Source organism: Diabrotica undecimpunctata, chromosome 9, assembly GCF_040954645.1.
Source record: "Diabrotica undecimpunctata isolate CICGRU chromosome 9, icDiaUnde3, whole genome shotgun sequence".
NCBI lineage: Eukaryota > Metazoa > Arthropoda > Insecta > Coleoptera > Chrysomelidae > Diabrotica > Diabrotica undecimpunctata.
In genome coordinates, this window is record NC_092811.1 from 11,822,416 (window position 1) to 11,845,295 (window position 22,880).

General features: G+C 33.3%; 1 protein-coding gene across 2 annotated transcripts in view; it reads left to right on the forward strand.

The window, feature by feature from the left end:
- Nucleotides 1-15,635, forward strand: part of LOC140449534 (23 kDa integral membrane protein-like) — a 48,947-nt gene extending 33,312 nt beyond the window's left edge. For both annotated transcript variants that reach the window (XM_072542737.1, XM_072542738.1), the window contains exons 3-6: nucleotides 3,033-3,209; nucleotides 12,300-12,473; nucleotides 13,886-13,958; nucleotides 15,524-15,635. In XM_072542737.1, the coding sequence (XP_072398838.1) occupies nucleotides 3,033-3,209; nucleotides 12,300-12,473; nucleotides 13,886-13,957 (423 nt within the window). In that variant the 3' untranslated portion in view covers nucleotide 13,958; nucleotides 15,524-15,635. The remainder of the gene's footprint in view (nucleotides 1-3,032; nucleotides 3,210-12,299; nucleotides 12,474-13,885; nucleotides 13,959-15,523) is intronic.
- The last annotated feature ends 7,245 nt before the right edge of the window (nucleotides 15,636-22,880 follow it).

Sequence of the window (22,880 nt, forward strand, 5' to 3'; positions counted from 1 at the left end):
AAATAAACCTTCTATGAACAATAGGAACAATGTTAGTGACAATTTTTTTGTTAATTAAATCTCCATTGTTTATAAACATTAAGAAGTAAAATTTGCACAAATTTTGAATGAAAATCTAAACTTTATATTGAATTTTATAGCTATAAAATTCATCCAATTTTTCGAAACTTAAAACCTTTTGAAACGGAGTTACTTTCGAAAGATTGACATAGGAAAGTGGAGGGAAAACTGTTTTAGCTCCTCGCTGCAAAATTTAATATTATGGTTACGGATTTATCATTCAAAAGCTTCAACAGTTCTGTAGAAATTTCATCAGGTCCATTTGCTTTTCCATTTTTAGCGTTTTTTATTGCGTATTCTACTTCTTCTTTCAATATGTCTGGTCCAGTTGGATTTATTATCTGAGTTGTTTCTATTGTCTTCAAATAATTCATTCAGGTATTCTGTCCATCTTTTTATTTTATTCTCTAGATCTACAATAAGATTTCCATCTTTGTCTTTAAGTTTACCTATTTAGCATTTCTTTATGCTTCCTGTTATCTCTTTTACTTTTTTGTGCATATTGAACGCATCGTACTTTTTCTCATTTCCATTTCTTCACATTGTTCTTTAATCCACTCCTCTTTGGCTTCTTTTATTCTCTTTTTTATGTGTTTATTTATTTCTTTGTATTTGTCTGGGTAATTCTTTATCTTTCTTCTTTGTTCCATACGTCTAGTATATCTTGTGTCATCCACTCCCTATTCTTTGTTGTTGTTTTTCTAAGATGTTTATTTCCTGTGGTTTGTATAGCTGTATTTATGTACTTTAATTTTTGGTTAACGTTGTTTGTATCGTTAATTTGTTGCTGCACTGAACGGAGGTTTTCATTTATTTCTTCTCCTGTTTCTTGTCGTATATTTTTGTTTCTAAGTTTATTTAAATCTAGTGCCTTTCTGTGTGGTCTTCTAATCTTTTTTGGTCTCGCCTCTATCACAGTAACTACCGGGTTATGATCTGAGCCTATATCAGCTTCTGGGTGCGTCTTAGTACATTTAACAGCATTATGATACCTCCTTGCTATCATAATGTAGTCTATTTGATTTCTCACTATTTTTTCTTTGGTATGTTGTGGAGATGTCCATGTATATAACCGTCGAGGAGGTAATTTGAAAAAGGTATTTGTTATTACGAAGTCTTCACTTTGGCAAAATTAAATCAATCGATCTCCTCTGTCATTTCTGTTTCCAAGCCCATATTTTCCTACTTGTTCTCCTACCTTACCTTGACCCACCTTGGCATTAAGATCGTCCATTATTATGTTAATGTATGGAAAGACTGACTTAATAAGTGAAGACAAACAACCTGCAACAAAAAGGTTCAGACCTGACAGTGAAGTCGAATAAATGAACCAAATTTTAAACCAATGTATGTAAAGAAAATAAAAAAAAGTAAAGTTCAATAAACATTGCAAAATTTAATAAGGCAAGTGATGAAAAAATCGACTTATTTTATCAAAGCAGTAAGGCAGATTAGATTAATATTGTATATCATATTTGTAAGAAAAATAGAATAAAAATCAATATTGTTAATTATAAAAATACAAACAATTATAATTAATATAAGGAATATAATAATATAATGTGTAAAAAATTACCTGAAATTTAATTTATAAAATATATAAGTATTATTACATCATTGATATAAAATGAAAAAACATATGTTGATTTTCCGGGATTTTCCGAGATTTATGGGAGGTGAAAATTATGTTATCATTATTAATACTGCGACAGACTATTCGAGCAAATTAAAAAAAAGTAATTATTTAGGGTGAATTTCAAATGGACTCAATTTTTCCGAGTTTTCTCATATTTTCCGGCCAGTGAAAACTATGTAGTTATTCATATTTCGACGAGCTAACCCAGAAAAAAAAGAGGCTTGCAGCTGCAAAGGAAGCCGAGATAATGTAAATTTTTCCTACGTGTTGCAATTTGAAGTTCCGATGCCGAAAAAAAAAACGGAGCTGAAACAGATATCCTCTCCACTTTCCTATGTCGATCTTTCGAAAGTACCGTCGTTTCGAAAAATTAGATAAATTTTATAGCTATAAGTTTCAGTATAAAGTTTAGATTTTCATTCAAAATTTGTGCAAATTTTACTTCTTAATGTTTAGAACCAATAGAGATATGATTTTTTTAAAAATAGTCACTAACTTCGTTCCTATTGGACATAGAAGGTTTTTTATTTTTTAATGTGAGCTTTTTTACCAGCTATTCAATGGTTGTACGTACAAGTCTGTAGCTTAAAAAATATAGAAGTTATTACAATTGTTTATAAGTAAAAAACATACCCCTTTTTCAAACGTTTATTTTGTAAATAATTTCGATGAAAACTCAATATGCGTTTAACTTCGGAGATAGTCTAAGTCTTAAAGAATCCTATGAAATTTGCTGAATATGTCTAGCATCATGCATAGGGCAAGCTCAATAGTTTAAATAATTAGCCTTAGGGATAAACAAATTAAATATCTAATAAAATATTTGACTGATCGGGGGGAAATTTCGCACAAATCTAAAAGATGGTAATTCCTTGATGTTTAAATGTATTAATACCATTTTATTTTGTTAATAAAAAAATTAATAAAATTTATAAATTAGTGCAAAAAAACTGCTTTTTTGCAAATATCTCTGTAAATTATTTATCAATTTTAATTAAAAAAACGGGAAAATAAAGATATTCTTGACATAAATATTGTTTATTTAAAATATAAGGGAAAAAATTTATAGACAAAAAATCAAATTGTGACCATAAATTATTGCTTAAAAAAAACGCAAGGTAAAACTAGGAGTATCTTTTCATCTATTCATCATCTAGTATCCCCCACCTATGTCTTAAAAGCTTCAGATATCTGCGAAACATTTTTCCAGCTTTTTTTTAACCAGACTGGGCTATTAAGTTCTACTACAGACGGAGTTTTAAACGAATCTGGTTCCACTTACATTATTTTAGTGATAATTTTATCGATTATATTTTAACACGTACCTTTTTTTTAGTACGGAGTTATCTTGTTGGTAATATTTTTACTTCAAATCGCCATTGGAGTATTTGCTTTTATAGAGGTAAAGGACAAAGATACTTTCCAAACCAAAGTGAACAATCAAATGGATAAATTGTTTGCTAAGTCCAAGGAAACGAATAAACACGAATTAACAGATCTAATTCAAACAGAAGTAAGTAATAATTATTATTTTCCATATGTTTTTTGCTTCCTACGTCTTTTCTAAAGATTTCTGAGGTTATGCTATTTTCACCAAGTGTTTAGAGATAGAGTGTTGTAAAAAAGCCATAAAAATAACGTCACTGTTTCGTTTATTACCAGCATATTTTGTTTTTTAAATAGCAATACAGGTTGGGTGATTAATCATAGTGTCACACTGCAACATATAACAATAAATAATTAGTTAAATAATTGGAAGAAATTTATTCAAAGTATAATGTAAAAAAAAGTGTTATTATACAACATAAAAAAGTGTTATTATACAACACATTATCTTCTTTGAGTACCGTTCCCAAATTAGCCGTGAGTTGCTTCCATATAATAATTCATCTGCTAATAATCCATAGCACCGAAACCTTCATCATTGACATGTCGTTCCTTTCTTCAAGTCCATACTTTCCGTTTATATCTTGTATGACTTCGACACCAATTTTTGAGTTGAAGTCTGCCGTAATAATAGTATCTTTATGTTTTTTGTGGTCCGGAAAATTTCTTTAATTTGTCTGTAGAGTTGCTCAATTTCTTCATCTGGTTTGTCAGCTGTTGGTACTAGACTTGTATTATAATAATATTCCGTAATTTATTTTTGTAGCTGTATCATCATGCTGCATTCATTGAGAGAAACAAAATTTCGAGTACAGTTACGAATACCTTCTTTGACACTGATTGCGACTCCGTTACGTCTGGCTCCTTCTGTCTTTTCATGTGGTTAACAATGTATCCATTACTCTTAAATATGTTTGACCCTGACCATTTCTGGTCCAGAAAGCTGTACTAGAGATATCCACAAAGATCTTTGACGTAGTGGTCTCTCCTAGCCTTCTACATCCTGATGCTGACCATTTGACCATTTCTTGATTCTCCCACCTTTAAGATCGATTTCGCGTTGGCCAGTAAGTGCAGAATTATTTATACCGACAATAATTCGGTGAGAAGTGGAAATAAGTGATCTTCTTCTTCTACTTGATGTGCCTATCCGTTACGAATGTTGGCGATCATCATGGCAATCTTTATCTTATCTGCAGCAGTGCGCACAGATTTATATTAAACCAGATTCTGAGGTTCTTTAACCAAGATGTTCTTCTTCTTCCTGAACCTTGTTTTCCAAATATTGTTCCTTGCAGGATGGCTTGAAGGAGAGCATATCTGGATTCATTTCGCATAATATGTCCGAAGAACTGTAACTTCCGAGATTTGATGGTGGTCAGTACCTCTCGGTTCTTATTCATTCTTCTGAGGACCTCCTCATTTGTGAGTAAGTAAAGTATAGTGGTAAACTTATCAGAAAAAGAGCGAATTCAACTTTGGGTATGGTGATATAAATCCCTTTACCAAAATCACAAACCATGGATCAAAAATAAATGCCAGAAATAACTCCATACCAAATCAAAACGGCACTTTTAGAAATGAAAAATAATAAATCCCCTGGCGATGACGGAGTAGTGATCGAAGCTATCAAACTAGGTGAAAATAAAATTATCCAGGCTTTGTCCAAGCTTTTCACCGAATGCATCTACCAAGAAAAATATTATTTTCAATGAAACAATGCAGTCATTATTTTATAACACAAGCAAGGAGACATAACAGATCTAAAAAACTACCGTCCCATCAGTTTGCTTTGACACACACACATGGGCGCCCATAGGGGGGGGGCAAGAGGGGGCAGTTGCCCCCCTCTATTATTAGTAATATTATTTAAAAAATCAGTTTGTATGTAAGTATATTTAAAAAAATACATTATTTACGCATATTGTGGCGAGAAACTTGCAACAATACCTCAAAACAGCAAACAACCGGAAACTAATCTAGCGAAATACCGAGAAATGCGGTAGGCACTTCCTTAACAATGCCTCGAATGTAGCTACCTACCATAATAATATTGTACAATGCAAAGAGGGATTTTGAGAGGTCGTAGGTATCAAGCCTTAATTGGTAGAAAGTGTACCTGTACCAACAATTTTAAACTTTATTTCGTCCCATGTCAAATGCAAAATTTACTCTCACAAAAAAATATCCGCTTAAATTCTACACGTTTTTACTTGTTTGACTTAAATATTTGGTATAGTGGCCTAGTAAATTTTATTGAAATCAAAAATGTTTTAGAAACAATAATAGCAGATAACAAATTTAATTGCTCAACAAGATCAAGAGCACAGCAGCTTTCATGTGCCACATCTGATTCCACTTTTATAATTTCCCTAAATTTGATTTCCAAATATTCTTAGAACCCATAGTAAACATTTTACAAACTAAATCAATAGATATGCTGGCAGTTAAAAATCATATACAGTTATTTCTTGATATGATAACAAAGCACAGACAAGAAGCGGAAACAACTTTTAAAACAATTTTTGAATAGAGTACAAATGATGCCGAATCTCTAAGTATTACCCTTGAAAAACCACGAATCGCTCCTAGAAAGCAAACACAACGGTCAAACCATGCGGTTAATTCCGCTGAAGACCTTTTTAGAGTGTCATTATTTATTCCGTACCTAGATTCTTTAATTAGTTCTCTTGGTGTCAGATTTTCAGAAGACAATAATCCTGGTATGTTATTGTATAACTTGCATCCCAAAAACATAATAAAATTAACTGAAGAAGACCTTGCCAAAATAATAGAAATCATAAATAATTTATACAAAATTACTAATCTAAAAGAACAGGCATCATTGTGGCTCTATTATTGGAAAAATCAAACCAATTTAGATGTAGAAGATATTTCAATGTTAGAGCTACTAGACCATTGCTTATTTTACCCAGCTATAGCCCAAGCTATAGAAATTTCTCTGTGCCTTCCTCCCACTACATGCACGATTGAAAGATCATTTTCAACTCTTCGAAGGGTTAAAACCTGGATTAGATCCACTATAAGTGAACAAAAATTAGATGGATTATGTATGATGAGCGTTCATAGAAATAAAATAGAAAACAATCGAAATAATTTTATTAAAAAAGTAATAGATGAGTTTGGACAAAAGCCCAGAAACCTTCAGTTTTTATTTTCACAAGATACAGAGCAGTAGCCTTCAATATCAAGTTTACTTTTTACGTTTTGTTGGGTTTAACATTTTACCATTTTAGATTCTATTGGGAAATTATTCGTTTCAATAAATTATAATACATACAATACTAACTGAAAAAAAATCTTAATTTTTTTATAATAAATTATAACAAATAAATTTTTAATTAAATTTCTTCAATTGTTTACAACATAGTACCAATTTTTAATGTCAAATATAAATAAGTTGGCACCCAGCGAAGTATTTGAAGATTGCACACATTTGACTATTTATGCAATTTCGGCTAAGCATGGTAGTAGAAGCGTGTACACCCTACCCTAACCCTTTCAACGTAGTACAGTTTTGAATATTTGTTTTAATTTCCTAGTAAAAGAAATTTTTCAATTCAGATATTATGTTACTTACATATTATTTAAACTACACTATTGCTTGTGTTGCATTTAGTATCTCAGAGTACCTGCTTTTTTTATTACTATTTTTTAACATCCTTGCTTAAAATTGATTTTTTTTATTCCTACATAAAAAATTTTGTATAATAAAATTTGTATGTATAAAGTCATACCATAAAATATGTTGTTAATAATTTTTTGTTTAAGATTACTTTTACTTTTCTGGTATTTCTTTACTGTTTGTAAATCATGTTTATATTTTTGCATTTTTGCAATCGGCTATTTTAGTTTTTATTAAGTTGTATGGATCAAATTAAAAATTTGAGTTGACTTGTCCCCCCCTAGATTTTGATATATGGGCGCCCATGCACACACACACACAAAATTTTCACAAAAATAATCAAAAAAAGACTGGGCCCTAAATTAGACTTCTATCAGCCTAGAGAACCAGCTGAATTTAGATCGGGATACAGCACTAACGACCACTTACTAGTGATAAAGAACCTGAAAGAGAAGTCTGCAAAATACAACAAACCATCGGCACTGAGATTTGTCGATTACCAGAAAGAATTCGATACCATAAACCATCAGAAAATATTAAAAGCATTGACAGAACTACACTAACAAATAATCAAATATATCTACCAAAATGTCACAGTTACCATAAGACTATCTGAACGAGAAACAAATAAATTCTGTATACAGCGAGGAGTACATCAAGGAGACACCGTCTCTCCAAAGCTATTCACGAAGCTTTTAGAGCATACTTGTAAGAAGGCACATCTGAACGAGCATGGTATCAACATAAATGGAGAGAAACTCAGTCATTTGAGATTTGTAGATGAGATCGTCCTTATAGTCGATCGTATAGATGATGCAATAATAATGTTTGAAAAATTATATCACGCTTCTTTGGAGGTCGGACTAAAAATTAATATGAACAAGAAGCAAATAATGACTATAGTGTATTTTTATGTATGAGAGAGTAATAAAACAATAAATTATGTATGCAAATCCCTAAACTGTTGATACGGGTGACTCAATGAAAAACATATATTTGTCAACAAGTTTACAGAAGTATATAGGAAAACAATTTTAAATTGAGTATGACCACCAGGTATAAAGGTTGGAGCAGAATAGAATACAATAGTTGTGAGGGTTACTAATCCCTAAATAAGGTTGCCAGTGTCGGAGTGATGGAGGTTAACAGGTACTAATGAATTTGCAAGAAATGTAAGATGTTTATTTTATTGGTTATATATAACCAATAAAAGTTTAATAAGTACCTACCTATTTGCAAAATAAAGTTTAATTCTTTAGATAAAATAAAACGTTTTATTTTATCTGAAATGAGTGCATTCCACGAAGTAAGGGTTTCAACAATCAAACATTTAATTCTTTAATTCCAGGAATCTACGACAGTAATTGACTAGATAATTACCTTCTAAACTTATTCCACAGAAAATGTGATAGTGGGTTTTTCCATTTTGTAGGAAGGTCCAAGTGGAGTATTCAAAATTCTTAACAGTTCACTAAAAGTAGGTACTTCAGTTGCAAGGTGCAGTTTATTGTGTATACTAGTGCTATGGAAAATTTGGAAGTGCCGTGTAAACGCCGAAAAATTGGTCCTCTAACAGTTAATGAAAAAACATTAATATTTAATTGTTTTAAATCATTTACAGACAAACGTTTATGTGAAAGTGTTGATGAGACCGTTGAGTTAGTTAGCAGTACACTTGGTGTTGGGAAATCTACGATTTACAGAGTTATTAAAGAAGAGAAATGTGGTAGTTTTCAAATGCCACGTAATGCTCCAGGGAAACCAAAATTTCAAATAGAATATCATTTTAAAGAAGGACTTCGACGGAAAGTGCATGAATTCTTCTTTAGACAAGAATTTCCAAAATTGGATAAAGTTCTTGTCTCAGTTCGAGATGATAAGGATTACCCAGAAATGAGTCGAAGTACGTTATGGAAACTTTTAAAAGAAATAGGCTTCCGCTAGAAAAAGAATCCCAGAAAGCCTATTTTATTAGAAAGAAGCGATATTGTCATATGGAGAAGACATTTTCTAAGAACCATAAAGGAAATGAGAAACCAAAAAAGAAAAATATTTTATCTTGATGAAACATGGATCAACGAGGGTCATACACCAAATAAATTTAGGCAGGATGAAACTGTTACAAGTCAAAGGCACGCTTTTGTAAATAACTTATCTACTGGTTTAAACCCACCATCAAGAAAGGGACGCAGGCTGATAATAGTACACATTGGCAGTTCAGACGGTTTTGTTGAAGGTGGTTTATTAACTTTTGAATCAACTCGTACCGGTGACTACCATGAAGACATGAACGCTGATGTCTTTCAAGAATGGTTCGAACAAATGATAGATCTTCTTCCTAAGAACTGTGTAATAGTAATGGATAATGCAAGTTATCACTCCAGACTTATAGAAGGACTGCCCACAACCAAGTGGTTAAAAAAAGAGATGCAGAATTGGCTGAGTTCAAAAAATATTACGTACCATCCCGGATCTATAAGAAAGGAACTTTATTCGTTGTGTGCCCTTCATAAAGAAAAATTTAAAAAATACGAAATTGATGAAATTGCCAAAAATCGTGGAATGACAGTACTTAGATCCCCACCATATCATTGTGAATTAAACCCGATTGAACTGGTATGGGCACAGATAAAGAGTGAAGTTTCAAGAAAAAATACCACTTTTAAAATTCATGATGTTAAACAGTTGTTTTTGGAGGCCGTAAATAATGTAAAACCTGAAAACTGGGAAAAGGCAGTAAATCACACTATTAAAGAAGAGGAAAAAATGTGGAAGCTGGACAATATTACTGATAAAATGATCGAGCCAGTTATTATAAATCTTGGTTCTGAAAGTTCATCTTCTGAATCTGATTTGGATTTGTAACAAGTAGCTGTAAGTTTTATATTAATATTTTTATTCATCTATTTAACATACCTTAGACGGTTTTAAAAACTCTTTTTCTCTTTTGTAATTTTTAAAAATTAAAAAAAATGTGAATTTTTTAAAACCCTTTTTAATGTAGGCCAGTCAGTTCTAATATAGTGTGTGATAAAAGAGGTCACTTTTGTTTACATACACATAACACTTTATAACACTGAAATAATTCATTTATTTTTTATAATTATTCAAAGTAATTTTTCAATTAATCTTGAGCACGCCCATGGAGTGGTCGGAGCTACCAGTTAAAATTATGCTAATTACTCTCTAGTTCATAAAAATAAACTATAATCTGGTGCTAAATCGAAATATTGCTGTTGATGTTTATGTTGCTATACATCGTATACGTACTTAGGACATGAAATTCGGTTGGGCAAAGAATACCAGACATGTGAGCTCCCACGTCGCATAGGATTAGCCTGGGCAGCGTTTGGTAAATGAAGCTATATATTTAAATCGGATCTACCCATATGCCTCAAAAGGAAAATCTTTGACCAATGTGTGTTACCTGTACTCACTTATGGAGTGGAAACATTAACACTTACAAAAAAGATAGTGAATAAGATCCTCGTGAGTCAGAGGGCTATGGAGCGCCAGATCTTGGGTGTCTCTCTGAGAGACCGAATCCCAAACGAAAATATACGTCGTATTTTAGAGTGGAGATCAAAACAAGAAGCAATACCGAGGAGCAGAGGACGCCCACCAACTAGATGGATTGAAGAGCTGAAGCGTGTTAACAATAGCTGGATGTAAGCTCCACAAGACAGATGAAAAGAGCTGAGGGAGACCTATGTTCAGCAGTGGACGCATTCAGGTTAATGATAATGACGGTGTACGAAAATATACTTATGGAGAAGAAAATTATCTTTTCACAGATACAAACTCTCCTATAAGAAAATTTATAACCACTACCTGTTTAACCTTGCTATGGATATACTGACAGAAGGTATGAGAGGGGGCTCCTTGGTCAATGCTCTTTGTTGATGATATCGTGTTAGTAGAGGAGAACAAAGAAATGTTGGAGAAGTTGAAGGGATTGGTTACTAAAGAAAAAAAGCTTAAGATTAACAGATCGAAAACGAAATATATCGTTTAATTATATAATATTAAGAGAAACAGGAATGGGTGTAGACATCGAGTTTTCTTGGGAAAAGACGAGACCGAGTAGAAGAATTTTAATACTTGGGCTCCTACATAACAAAAAATGGGACAATAGATCGAAAAATTACACACAGGATACAGGCTGGTTGGTTTAACAGAAAGCGAATACTTTAAGAACATCGAATAACGTATGGTCCTAAAGTTTTGGGAAAAATTTCAAAAGCATATAACTTTGACAATCATCTCATATTTTTATTAAATTATTCAACAATTTAACTTAACTATCCTTATTATAAATCAAAATTCAAATGACAGACAAGAGACCATTATTTTCGATTTGCCTAATAATTCCCCTGACACGTTGCATCATCCTTTGGACGACCTCGGCGTCAATTTCTCTAATTTTTGTATATATGCGGCGTCTTAACTGTTCCTGATTTTGTGCTTCCCATCCGTTATTATAGACTTTCCGACTTAATATTGCCCAGAACTCTTCAATTGGACGAGCCTGAGGTAGGTTGGGGGGATTGTCTGCTTTCGGTACAAAGGTAATGTTGTTAGTTTCGTACCAGTCCCTTGTGATCCTCGCGTAATGACATGAAGCAAGATCTGACCAAAAGACTATTTGATCATTTGCATGATGTGTGTTCACAAACTGAAGCAATTTAGAGAGACATCTTTGAATATAAATATTTGCGTTTAAGGCTTCGCCTCGTACAACACCAATATAGGGCTCTGAGATAAAGCCAGCCTCAGAAATTGCACACCATACCAAAATTTTGTCCTCAAATTTTTTCTTACTTTTGAATTTTATTTTATCAGGTACATTTTCGTAATCGTTCGTGTAAAACCCATCGTTACCCTTCATCTCAGAGTTGGACAAAGTAAAATATTTTTCATCGTCCATCACGATCAACTTGTTGACGAAATGCACTCACCTTAACGCGCGGCAACATCTCGGAATTCTCTCTAATTGATCCTTTGTGTATTTTGGAGCTTTCCTTCTTTTCCGGTAGATAATATTGTTACTCGATAGGGTCCTGTATCCAATTTTGTTCTTAGCTGCTTCAATCAGTCTGCCTCTCTTATATAGTTCAAAATACGCGGTCGGCCACTTTTACGCAAGTTAACACATGGTATCCCTTCTTCACATTCTCTGATTGTGCGATAAATTGTTGATTTGCTTATGTTTTGATCTTGATAAATATTAACAATATCTCGTTTCGACATTCGCCCAACCATATTATAAACACCTCGACGAATATCAATTTTATAAGACATTTTGCAGAGCACAAACCAAAATATTCTGCTTTGTTTATTAAATGTCAATAACTGATGACATTTCAATTCCATGGCCTTCTTTGTTAAATGCATTTTGCTTCTCAATCAGACCAGGTGAAATTTTTCCCAAAACTTTAGGACCATACGTTATTTTAAGCAACCTCAATAATCTTTATAGTTAATTCTATAATACCCTAACTATTTTTATATTATTATTGTTACTACATAGTATATTATTAGTATTTATACATTGTTTATATTGTGTTTCAGTTTGAATGCTGTGGTCCTGATGGTCCATCATTCTGGGGAACTTCTGTGCCAAGTTCATGTTTGGATTCAAATAAAACACCATATAAGAGCGGCTGCAAGACACTTTTTTACGACTTCCTTAATAAAGCCATGAACGTTATTGGAATAACGCTTTTGGCACTTTCGGCCCTCGAGGTAAATTAAATTTTTAATATTGTGTAATTTTGCGTGGATAACGTTACTCCCGCTCTCTTTAGTGAGTTTATTGATACTTGAGCACTAGAACATGCAAAAAGGCCCAAAAATAAAAGATAAACCAGTAAACTCTTATCCGATATAAGATCGGTGATTTCATTAGGATTTCATTTCATTCATGGTGTCTTCATTTTTAACTCAGTCACAAAGCGATATACTCAGCATCTTTCCATTTTCTTCTGAGCTGTTTGCAGCGTTTTAGAAGTGGTAACTGTCAATGTCAAAATTTCGGCACCATAGGTCATCACAGGCACTACACATTGGTCAAATGTTTTGCGTTTTAAAGAAATTGGTATATCGCTTTTAAAGATGTCTTTGAGTTTTCCATAGGCTGCTTATGCTAGGATTATTCTTCTTCGTAGTTCGCATGTTTGGTTGTCTCTTGTGATCGTTATTTCTTGTGTAAGGTATATGTATGTTTCCACCAGCTCTACTTCGTTGACTCCAATATTGATATTTTCCTAGGTACTAAGTTTGTCATGAATTTTGTTTTGGAGATGTTTATTTTGAGACCCAAACTGGCACACACTAACTGAAGTTCATGTAGCATTATACATATCTCCTTGAGGTTGCTCGTGAACAGAACTATGTCGTCTGCAAATTTCAAATTTGTTAATATTCTACCGTCAATGTTCAGGCCTTTCTCTTCCCAGTTAAAAAAACTAATTAACAAGATTAAAGTACTAAGGCTTCTGGATAACAGACAGATAACAGACAGACTGGGCCTAGACTCCGATCTAGAAATAAGAATAAGAATAGAAATGGTAAGAGCACCTTTCCTCTTAAGATGAGACTTCGTTAAGCCAACACAGCCTCATTATAACATCAGGCTCAATTTTTCTGGATATAACATTCTAGATAATTTTGAAAAATATTGGAATATAGTAAACATGTACTTTCGTTATGCAAATTACGTTTCGTAAAATTGTTTAACATTCTTTCTTATTTTATTCGGATTTCTGAATTTATTTCTTCTTTGTCCTTTACGTGGTGTTATTACGTTTAATTGGCGCCCAACGTGGGGCACTAATGAAACTCATTGACAAATTGGGAGCCAGATTAAATGACAAAAAAGCTTAAACGATAAATATGAAGATGTGGCTTAACTTTAGAGATAAATTGGTTCATTAGGATGATGCAATTGATAGATGGAAAGTAGATTTTAACAAGTGACTGAAAGTGACAAAAGGATGAAAATCGAAAATCCGCATCATCTCCCGAAAAAAAATAGAAAGCAAAAAATAAGGCTCAAAACTATTTTTTTTTTTTTTTCAATAAAACATTAGTTGTATTTCTTTATTTTATATAATTATATTAATGCCATTTAGTATTAATTTTTGTTTATATTTCAGGTAATTGGTTGTGTATTTTCACTCTGCTTATCCAGCAGTATAAAGAACAGGGAAAGAAGATTCAGGTACTAAGGTATGTATTTTTTTACAAAAAAAATCGGTTGCCTGTAAAGTCGGTTTTACGGGCGAAGATTTTACGTGACAATTCAGTTTCTCAACTTTTGTGTCAATCTAACAATTAATCAATCAATCATAGTTTACGATAATGAAATATTAGTGTACAATTATTTACCTTTATTGTTGTAGTTGTTGTAAATGACGAATCTAAGCACTCCACATTTTCACTACAGACACAGCTGACGATACTTTAACCACACGTGTGAACTTGTATTATGACGCTTTCTCGGTTTTCCAACGCCAAGAACGCTCGAGAAAGACAGAGACACAAGTACGCACCGATTTAACGCGCCTAATTCTCTAGTGCTGCGCGCGCAGCGGACCGATCATGTTTGAGTGGGAGAGAGACGCAAGGCATTCGCCGGTCCGGCGAGCCTCTCTCTCGTTCGGTGACTCATCGTAACAGACGTGAGCGGGCGTTACACTTTTTCATGAGTGACTCCGAGCCACAACCTAATTTAAGACGTTGTCACGTCAAAAACAATATCTCAAATTTATATTCTCCATAGTAATGTATATTTTTTACACCATCAGTAAGTATTAATTCCACTGTACTCACCCCTTTCACTTTCCCGACCCCAGATCACTCTTAATTTATTTTTCCTTTTACTCTTGTTATATATATTTTCTTTTTCCAATGGGTTTCATGATGTAACTATTTTTTTTGTCTTAAAACTTATCGGTCCTGGCCTATAGGGTGTTACCCAAATTTCGAGAAAGATTCTTCTTCTTCCTCTTCTGGTTCCTATCCGTTTCGGATGTTGGAAATCATATTGGCAATCATGACCTTACTCGCTATTGCAATAGTTGCTCAGATATTGCAATTTTATGCGTTTGATCGTAAACACAATCTCTGGTTAAATCTTCATTTTTTCTAGAACTTCCTTGTTCGTGATCCTTGCTGTCCATGATATTCTCAGCATTCTTCTATAAAGCCACATCTCAAATGCTTCAAGTCTCGAGAAAGATAGTGACATAGAAACATTAACATATTTTTATTTCGTGCTTATTTCAGAGACATCTTCTTCTGCATCAACTCCTGGACACACGCTTTCTCATGAGTTCTCCACTCTTTTATGTTTTGTGCTATTTGATGCCTCCAAAGTAGTTTCAATTCCAGCTGTTATCATCTCTTTTGTTATTCCGTCGCCTTCAGGAGCTTTTTCATTTTTCATCTGCTTTAAGCCATTTTTATCTTCCTCATTAGTAATTTCCGGTAGTATTTAGAGACATATTACTTATCAGTCACCTGACTCGCCTATATTTAATCATAATAGTAAAAGCAGAGAGACTCATTTCCATTTTCATTGCTACCATTGCCAAGTTAACGAAGACAAATAAAGAGACTTGGATCGAATGGTACTGTAGATAGTCTCTACTTTTTAAGTGTTATGCATACATAATTGAAGTTATATAGATAGATAGTATAGATTTATAAGTACTGCTCCTTCTCTCTCCTAATATTAAATAAAGACTAGATTTGTGAAAACACCAGTTCTAATAATATTATTTTTTTTGCAGGTTTCTCAAAGAAAAATTCAGCCTTAAGGAATATAAAACTTGTCATTATTTAAGTGAACTAATTAGTTTGTTAACATGTTTCTCTAATAAACATCTTCGTTTTTCTAGACAACATTGTTTGACAACATTATTTATTTTTCTAACCGAAATGGGAATAAAATCATGAAACCATTATCAATGACATATAACATTATGATATTTACCAATATTTACTGTTAAACATGTAACATAAACAAAGTATTTACTTATGTACACAAATAATCTAGGCCGTTTTGCTCGTGTAGGAAGAGTTTGGGTGTGGTTCTTTCAAAAATCATATACAAGCTGTTTATATTATCTTTAAAATTAAAATGAATTGCGCACCATCCTTTAATAGTTTACCCTCGTAAGGAAACGAGCTCATACAAAAAAATGAAATTAAAATTTTAAAACAAAGCTAACCTTTATTATTTTATAACGACCCGAACAGTTATTAAAAGATTCTAGGAGAATTACATATCCAGGAAAAGAAATAACAGGTTCTGTTTATGTATTAAATTACAAATGAGATGTGCTTATACAAAACTAAAATTAAAATCATATCGTAAGAAAACAAACGTTTTATATCTTGGCATTAGATTATGAATGAGAAATACTTTCGAAATTCGTTCACGTTAAAAGTTCTATTATATAAAAGGTATTTATATAAACTATTTAGTTACCTACGTAGATGACAGAGCAATAAACTTTAATTTAATGCTTCGACTGTCGCAGGTATGAATCTCACCTGATACGGAATTTGTATGTTAAAATAATTCTAGTATTCTTTGGAGCTGTACTGGCTTAGGTACAACACTCTAATAAGCTCTTCTTTTTTTAAGAAAAATACATCAACTTCACATAATAACAAGGCCATTTATAACTAGGTACCTGTACAAAACCGCAAGAATTCATTTTTTTAAAATGGCTGAATTATATTAGAAAAAATTAAATTAAATAAGTATAATAAAATTATTATACTAGTTTCTAATCTTATGCTTTCTTGTATGAACAAGAGGTAGCAGAAATTAGTATTTTTGTTGAGGAAGTTTTATTTGAAAATTCTATAAATCTTATTTAAATTAACAATGGAAGAAGCGGCACACTTATTTTTTGTTGGCGCCATCTAGTAGCGACTATTAACAGTACTACGATTAATGATTTCTGTAAGCTGAGTTTTGTTAAAAGTTTCTAAACGTTAGAGGACAGCAGTATGGGCTAAAATATTTTTTTCTCACAATGTTTTTGTGTCATTTATTTACCAAAATTAATAATTAAATAATAATAATAAAAAGAAATATAGACACAACTATTTTTGTGGATATTTATTACTACTTTTGTGGGTAAATACTACAATTTGATGGGTATTTATTAAATAATGATAATATCATGGAAAAATATATAACTACATTGTTAAAAAAAATTAAAATGAAAGCTAAAAGGCATTAATGAACTAACAGGACACTAAACATCGGATTATTATTGGTAATCAATGGAAGCGTGTCCTTTTGTAGAAAAAACGCCTAAAATTGTCTTTCTAGACTAATTATTTATAAATTAAAACAATGCTGATGTAGTTATTCCACTTGATTCAATATTTTTGATAATAATATACATCATTCGGCTATAGTTGTAGAATTGGCTAGTTTTAAAAAGCATTATCAACTGAACTACGAGGAATTTGATTATGATTTTAAAAATGCAAATTATATATAATTAAATGATTACTTTGCTAGTATGAATTGGGAATTACTTCTATTACACATAATGCTGATAATCACTGATATATATTTACAGGTTTTTTATGTACTTATTCGTTTTGTTCAAAGTTTAAAACCAGTTCGTTTCCGGTTTGGTTTAATCGTAGATTAAGACAATAATTAATATAGGTATTTAAAAAAGAAAATACATAAGCAGTATAAATTATTTGGCAGAAAGGATGATTGCTAAAGATTTTCTCATTTAAGAAATGAATCCCAACAATGTTTTTTTTTATAGTCAATATTTAAATAATATTGAGAATGGAATTCTATCTAATCCTTGACATTTATGGAAATATATAAATAGCAAACCAAAAAGTTCACTGTGACATGTAGTATTATGTTCTATGGTGATAAGTTGTGCAGGTGATAATGATCAAGTAGTTAATTCATTTGGTAATTTTTTCTCAACTACATATTCTAATTCTAAAACTAATCAGATTCCAATTTTTAATATTAAGCTCTCTGACATAATTGATAGTGTTTTAAAGATGTCTTGGAAATTATCGCATGGACCAGATTGTTTGCTTGCTTATGTACTCTGCTCTTATGTACTGCTGCAGTCAGCAGTAATGCATTGATTAGTGATTAGTGTAGAGTGTAGTAGCGTCTGGGGGCTCGCTATTAGTTGACTTATAGTCAATTTTGTGACAGCTGGTTCGTCAGTTATCCTGGTAAAGATATTAACCAGGCTGACATAGCTGGTTTGTTTTCAAGAGCTTATTATAAAGTAACTAACATTGAAAAGGCTGTAAACGCTTTTAAATCGACCGGAATTTTTCTGTTTAATCCACTAATATTTTCTGAAGAAGACTACATTTCTTCTATAGTAAGTGATAGACCATACACAAAAAGCAACCTTAACAAGAAATATTGACGGTGGAAGCAGCAGCATCTGTCTCAAACAGTGAAAACAAAAAGGAGATGAAATCTGTTAATATAGGTATGGGAGGAAGTTACTTTAAATAAGAAAATTTCCTTAGATATCACTAATGAAAACAAATCAGTAGTTCGGTTAACTGATCAGTTATTTGATCTTTTGAACACACCAGTTTTAATGATTATGGACCAAGTTGAAATAATAGATGTTTATGATTTAACATTGATAATGATTAATTTTGCCATTCTGTGCTCTTTGTTGTCAAATAATGGAGGAGTTTAAGGTAGGCCTATGTCCAGCAGTGGACATGATAAATAAAGGCTAGATGATGATGATGAATGATTAATAAAGATGGTCCAGAAGTCAATCAAGTTCCGGCAATATCAACTAACTTTTCTATTGACAACTTTCAGCCATCAACTTCAGCCATTCGGTCTCCATCCGAAATTAGGCTGTTACCAAAAATGGAATGTTCTGACGTTCGAAAAAGAAGATTTCAAAAATCAGAAATTTTAACCAGTAGGTCCTTTAAACACATTCTGAAGATATTAAAGGCAAAAGCTCAAAGAAAAATTCCAACAAAAAGAAGGCTGTTATAAGGCAAATAGCTGACAACTGAAGTAAAAATGAAAATCAGAACACTGTAGTGAAAAGTTTGAATCAAAAAGTTGAAAAGAAAGGTGTTTCTTTTTAGTTTATTATTTTTCAATAAATTGGAATGGAATCAAATGTCAGAGAAAGACATATTTTGTCCTGCATATAATAAACAGTTTGTGGAACCACCAGATGGAGATTGGAACCAGTACTTTCAATGTAAAGTCTGGTGGCATGAAGCGTTATACGCTTCATGCCACCAGACTTTACTGCCATACACCATAATGCCTAATATGTCTATACCCAAACGATCCATTTCTAACACGGCGTTATCTAATTTTCCCGAAGAGAATAAGCTCCTTACATTACATGTAGCAATTTTTATGGTTGTCTTTTTCTTATTACAAAGGTTTCGCAGGTTTACGCCCGAGGAAACCTTTTATTTATCTATTTGTCTTCCCCTGCCGGATCTTGTTATCCGATGTCCATGATGAGTACTTCTCCTTTGCATATCTGCCATGATGATTGTTGCTAGGGGTACTCTATGAGTCTTTAATGCATTGGTTACCCGTTGCCTTTCGCATCCTTATGCCGTTGACCGTTCTGTAGGGTTCATCCGCCTTCGAGACCGATTTCTCAGAGTCAGGACAAAAGAGTGCCATAAACACTTACTAACTCATCCGCCTGAAGCCGTTGGTCAGTAAGTGGGGGACTGCTTATACCGGCAATCACTCGGTGAAATTTTCGCCATATCTGGTACCCTCACTTAGTTTAGCCTGCAGACCAATGCAGTTGCCCGGGGTGTGACACGTGGAGCCATAAGTGAGAGTTAGGTGTTTTATGAGGACCAGTTATCAAGAACCATCTCCCATCTATGACAAGCATTTATAAAAATGAAAACAATGTTTGTTAATCGAGATCTTCCTCTGGAGCTGAGGATAAGAGCCTTAAGATGCTACCTAGTCTCAACTTTGTTGTATGCAATGGAAAGCTGGACACTAAAAGTGGATGATATAAAGAAGTTGGAATCATTTGAGATGTGGTGCTATACAAGGATTTTGAAAATATCATGGACCCAAAGAGTTACAAATTCAGAAAGAAACCTGGTGTATTTAGGCCACATTTCTAGAGGTGCGAAATATGAGATATTAATGCTCATAATGCAAGATAAAATCAAGGGTAAAAGATTCATAGGAAGACGAATAATTTCCTGGCTAAGAAACCTAAGAGAGTGGTATAGTTGAAGCTCAGTAGATCTTTTCAGTGCAGTCGCCAATAAGGTGGATGAATGTTGGAACATGGAATGTTCTAAGTTGGTACCGGACGGGAGCATCTATACATGCAATAAAACAGTTAGAAAAAGTAGGAATGGACATTACGGCAATACCAGAACTAAGGTGGCTAGACACGGGAAACATAAAAATAGACAAGGCGGTCATTTTCTACAGTGGAAACCAGACAGGAAAACATGAATTTGGCAAAGATTTCATAGTACGAGAAGAATACCTGAACAGTATTATAAGTTTCACGGCCATTATTGGAAGACTTTGATATATTAGACTGAAAGGAAAGTGGTACAATATCTTAATTATATCCGCTGATGCTCCGACGAAAGATAAAGACGAAGATATTAAAGATTACTTCTATGAACAACACGAAAGAATGCTTGAGAAAATCCCCAAACAAGACATGCAGATAATATATGGAGACTTCAACGCAAAAATTGGCAAAAAAACCTAACCTAAGACCGACAATAGGACAAGACACCCTCCACGATATCTCAAACGACAATGGACAAAGACTCGTAGAGCTAGCATCGGCTAAGAATATACTTGTAAAGTCTAGTATGTTCCAACATAAAAACATTCATAACCAGACTTGGGTCTCTAATAACCACTCCACGAGGAACCAAATTCACCACGTAATTATCGATGCTAGACATGGAAGTAATGTGCTGGATGTAAGAAGCCTCAGGGAAGCAGATGGAGATACAGACCATCACCTAGTAAGAGCAAAAATCAGATTGAGAATATCTTCAGAGAAACCTAAGACCAACGAAGCATTAGGACAGTGGAACATCGAGAAAATGCAAAATGAGAAAATCCGAGAAAATTACAAACAAGAAATTAAACAGCATCTAAATACAGTAAACCAGAGCAATGATGTCGAAAGGCTGTGGCAACAAATGGAAAAATCAATTACGGAGTCAGCAGAACTAATAATAGGAAAAAGCAGGAAGATAACAAGGAAATGGTTTGATAGAGAATGTCAAGAAAAACTACACGACAGACAGATAAAGCGAAACATTATGCTTTAACAAGGAACAGCAGAAAGTAAAGAAAACTATGCAGCTTCCCGCCGAGAAACAAGAAAATTAATTAGTGAGATAAAAAGGAAGTACGAACAACAGAAATATAAAGAAATGGAAAGGAATGGGCAACAGTCAAATAGTCGAGCATTTTACAAATCAGTGTCAAACGAAAAGAAAGGCTTCAGACCTAGATGGGTGTCTGTACTCAGAAAAAATGATGAATTAATAATAAATGAAAAAGAACTGCTCCAAACATGGCAAGAATATTTCAACACTTTACTAAACATACATCAAGAGGAAGAACATGGAGAAAATATATATTTTGGGGTGGACCTACCGGTAGAGGACCCCAAAATAGATGAAGCATTGCAAGCAATTAACAAATTGAAGAACGGAAAAGCTCCAGGCTCTGACAATATACTGGCGGAGGAGAAACTCTACATAGACAAATACACAAACTAATAACACTTATATGGATCGAAGAGAAAATACCAACAAAATGGTACGAAAGTGTATTAATCCCCATCCATAAACAGGGAGGCAAAACCAAGTGCTCTAATTATAGAGGCATCTCCCTACTTAATCCGGCATATAAAATCTTATCGAACATCCTATTAAGTAGGCTGACACCGTTTGTAGAAAATTGACAGCATTAAAAGGGATCAGATGTGGAATGCAATGGCAGAACTTTCAGTTCTAAAAAAACTTATCCAGCTTGTTATGTGTGAATAGCTGTAGATCCAGAGTACGGATTAGCAACAAACTCTCAGAATCTTTCGAAATAAGCAGTGGCCTGAAACAAGGACATGTGCTGCCACCTCTCCTCTTTAATATCATCCTGGAGAAAGTAGTAAGAGCAGCATAACTTAAAACAGAATTACTGACAGTAAATGGACCAAAATTACTACTAGCATACGCAGATGACATTGACATTATGGGAAACATAGTTACCAATGTGAAGGAGACTTTTAATAAACTGAAGGTAGAGGCAAAGAAAACTGGTTTAAGGGTAAACGAAGAGAAACTAAATACATGTGCATCAACAGACAAATGGGACGAGATAGAATAGCGCAAAATGTTACAATAGACCCATATAACTTTGAAAGAGTGGAGAGTTTTAAATATATCGGAGCAAAAATCACTGCAGATAACGATATCGCGGAAGAGAAGCAAACAGATGCATGTACAGCCTCCACAATACTATTAAATATAAAAGCCTAACACGAACATCAAAGATTAGAATATATAAAACGGTGATTGGACCGGTGCTCATGTTGAGACAAGAAAACTTAGATGTTTTGAGAGGAAAATCTTCAGAAGAATCTTTGGGCCGTATCACGACATGAATAGCAACCAATACCGAATGAGAACAAATGCTGAGGTCAAGCAGATTTATAGAACGAGCGATTTATAGAGCACGGATAGCTGTGATGATAGCCAACCTCCGATAGGAGAAGGAACTACAAGAAGAAGAAGAAGTGAAGTCTTTTCAATGGTCAATGGTGATCGCCAACGTCCGATAATTCTAATATGGCACAAAAAGAAGAAGAGATCATTTTAGGGTAGTTTGGTAGTTGTCAGTAGGATACCGAAAGCTATAACCATCCTCCAACAGAAGTATTCTTTTGTACGGAAATAATAATATAATTGTTTAAGTCATAATGAATTTTTATTACGGTCCTGTACGTTTGGTTAGAAAAATCCACCTTCATGAGATCAGATTGCAACATATTGTGGAAGTCAGAGAGAGACGGGAACTACAAAACCTGTTTTTCAACCTTCAATATTGTTAAA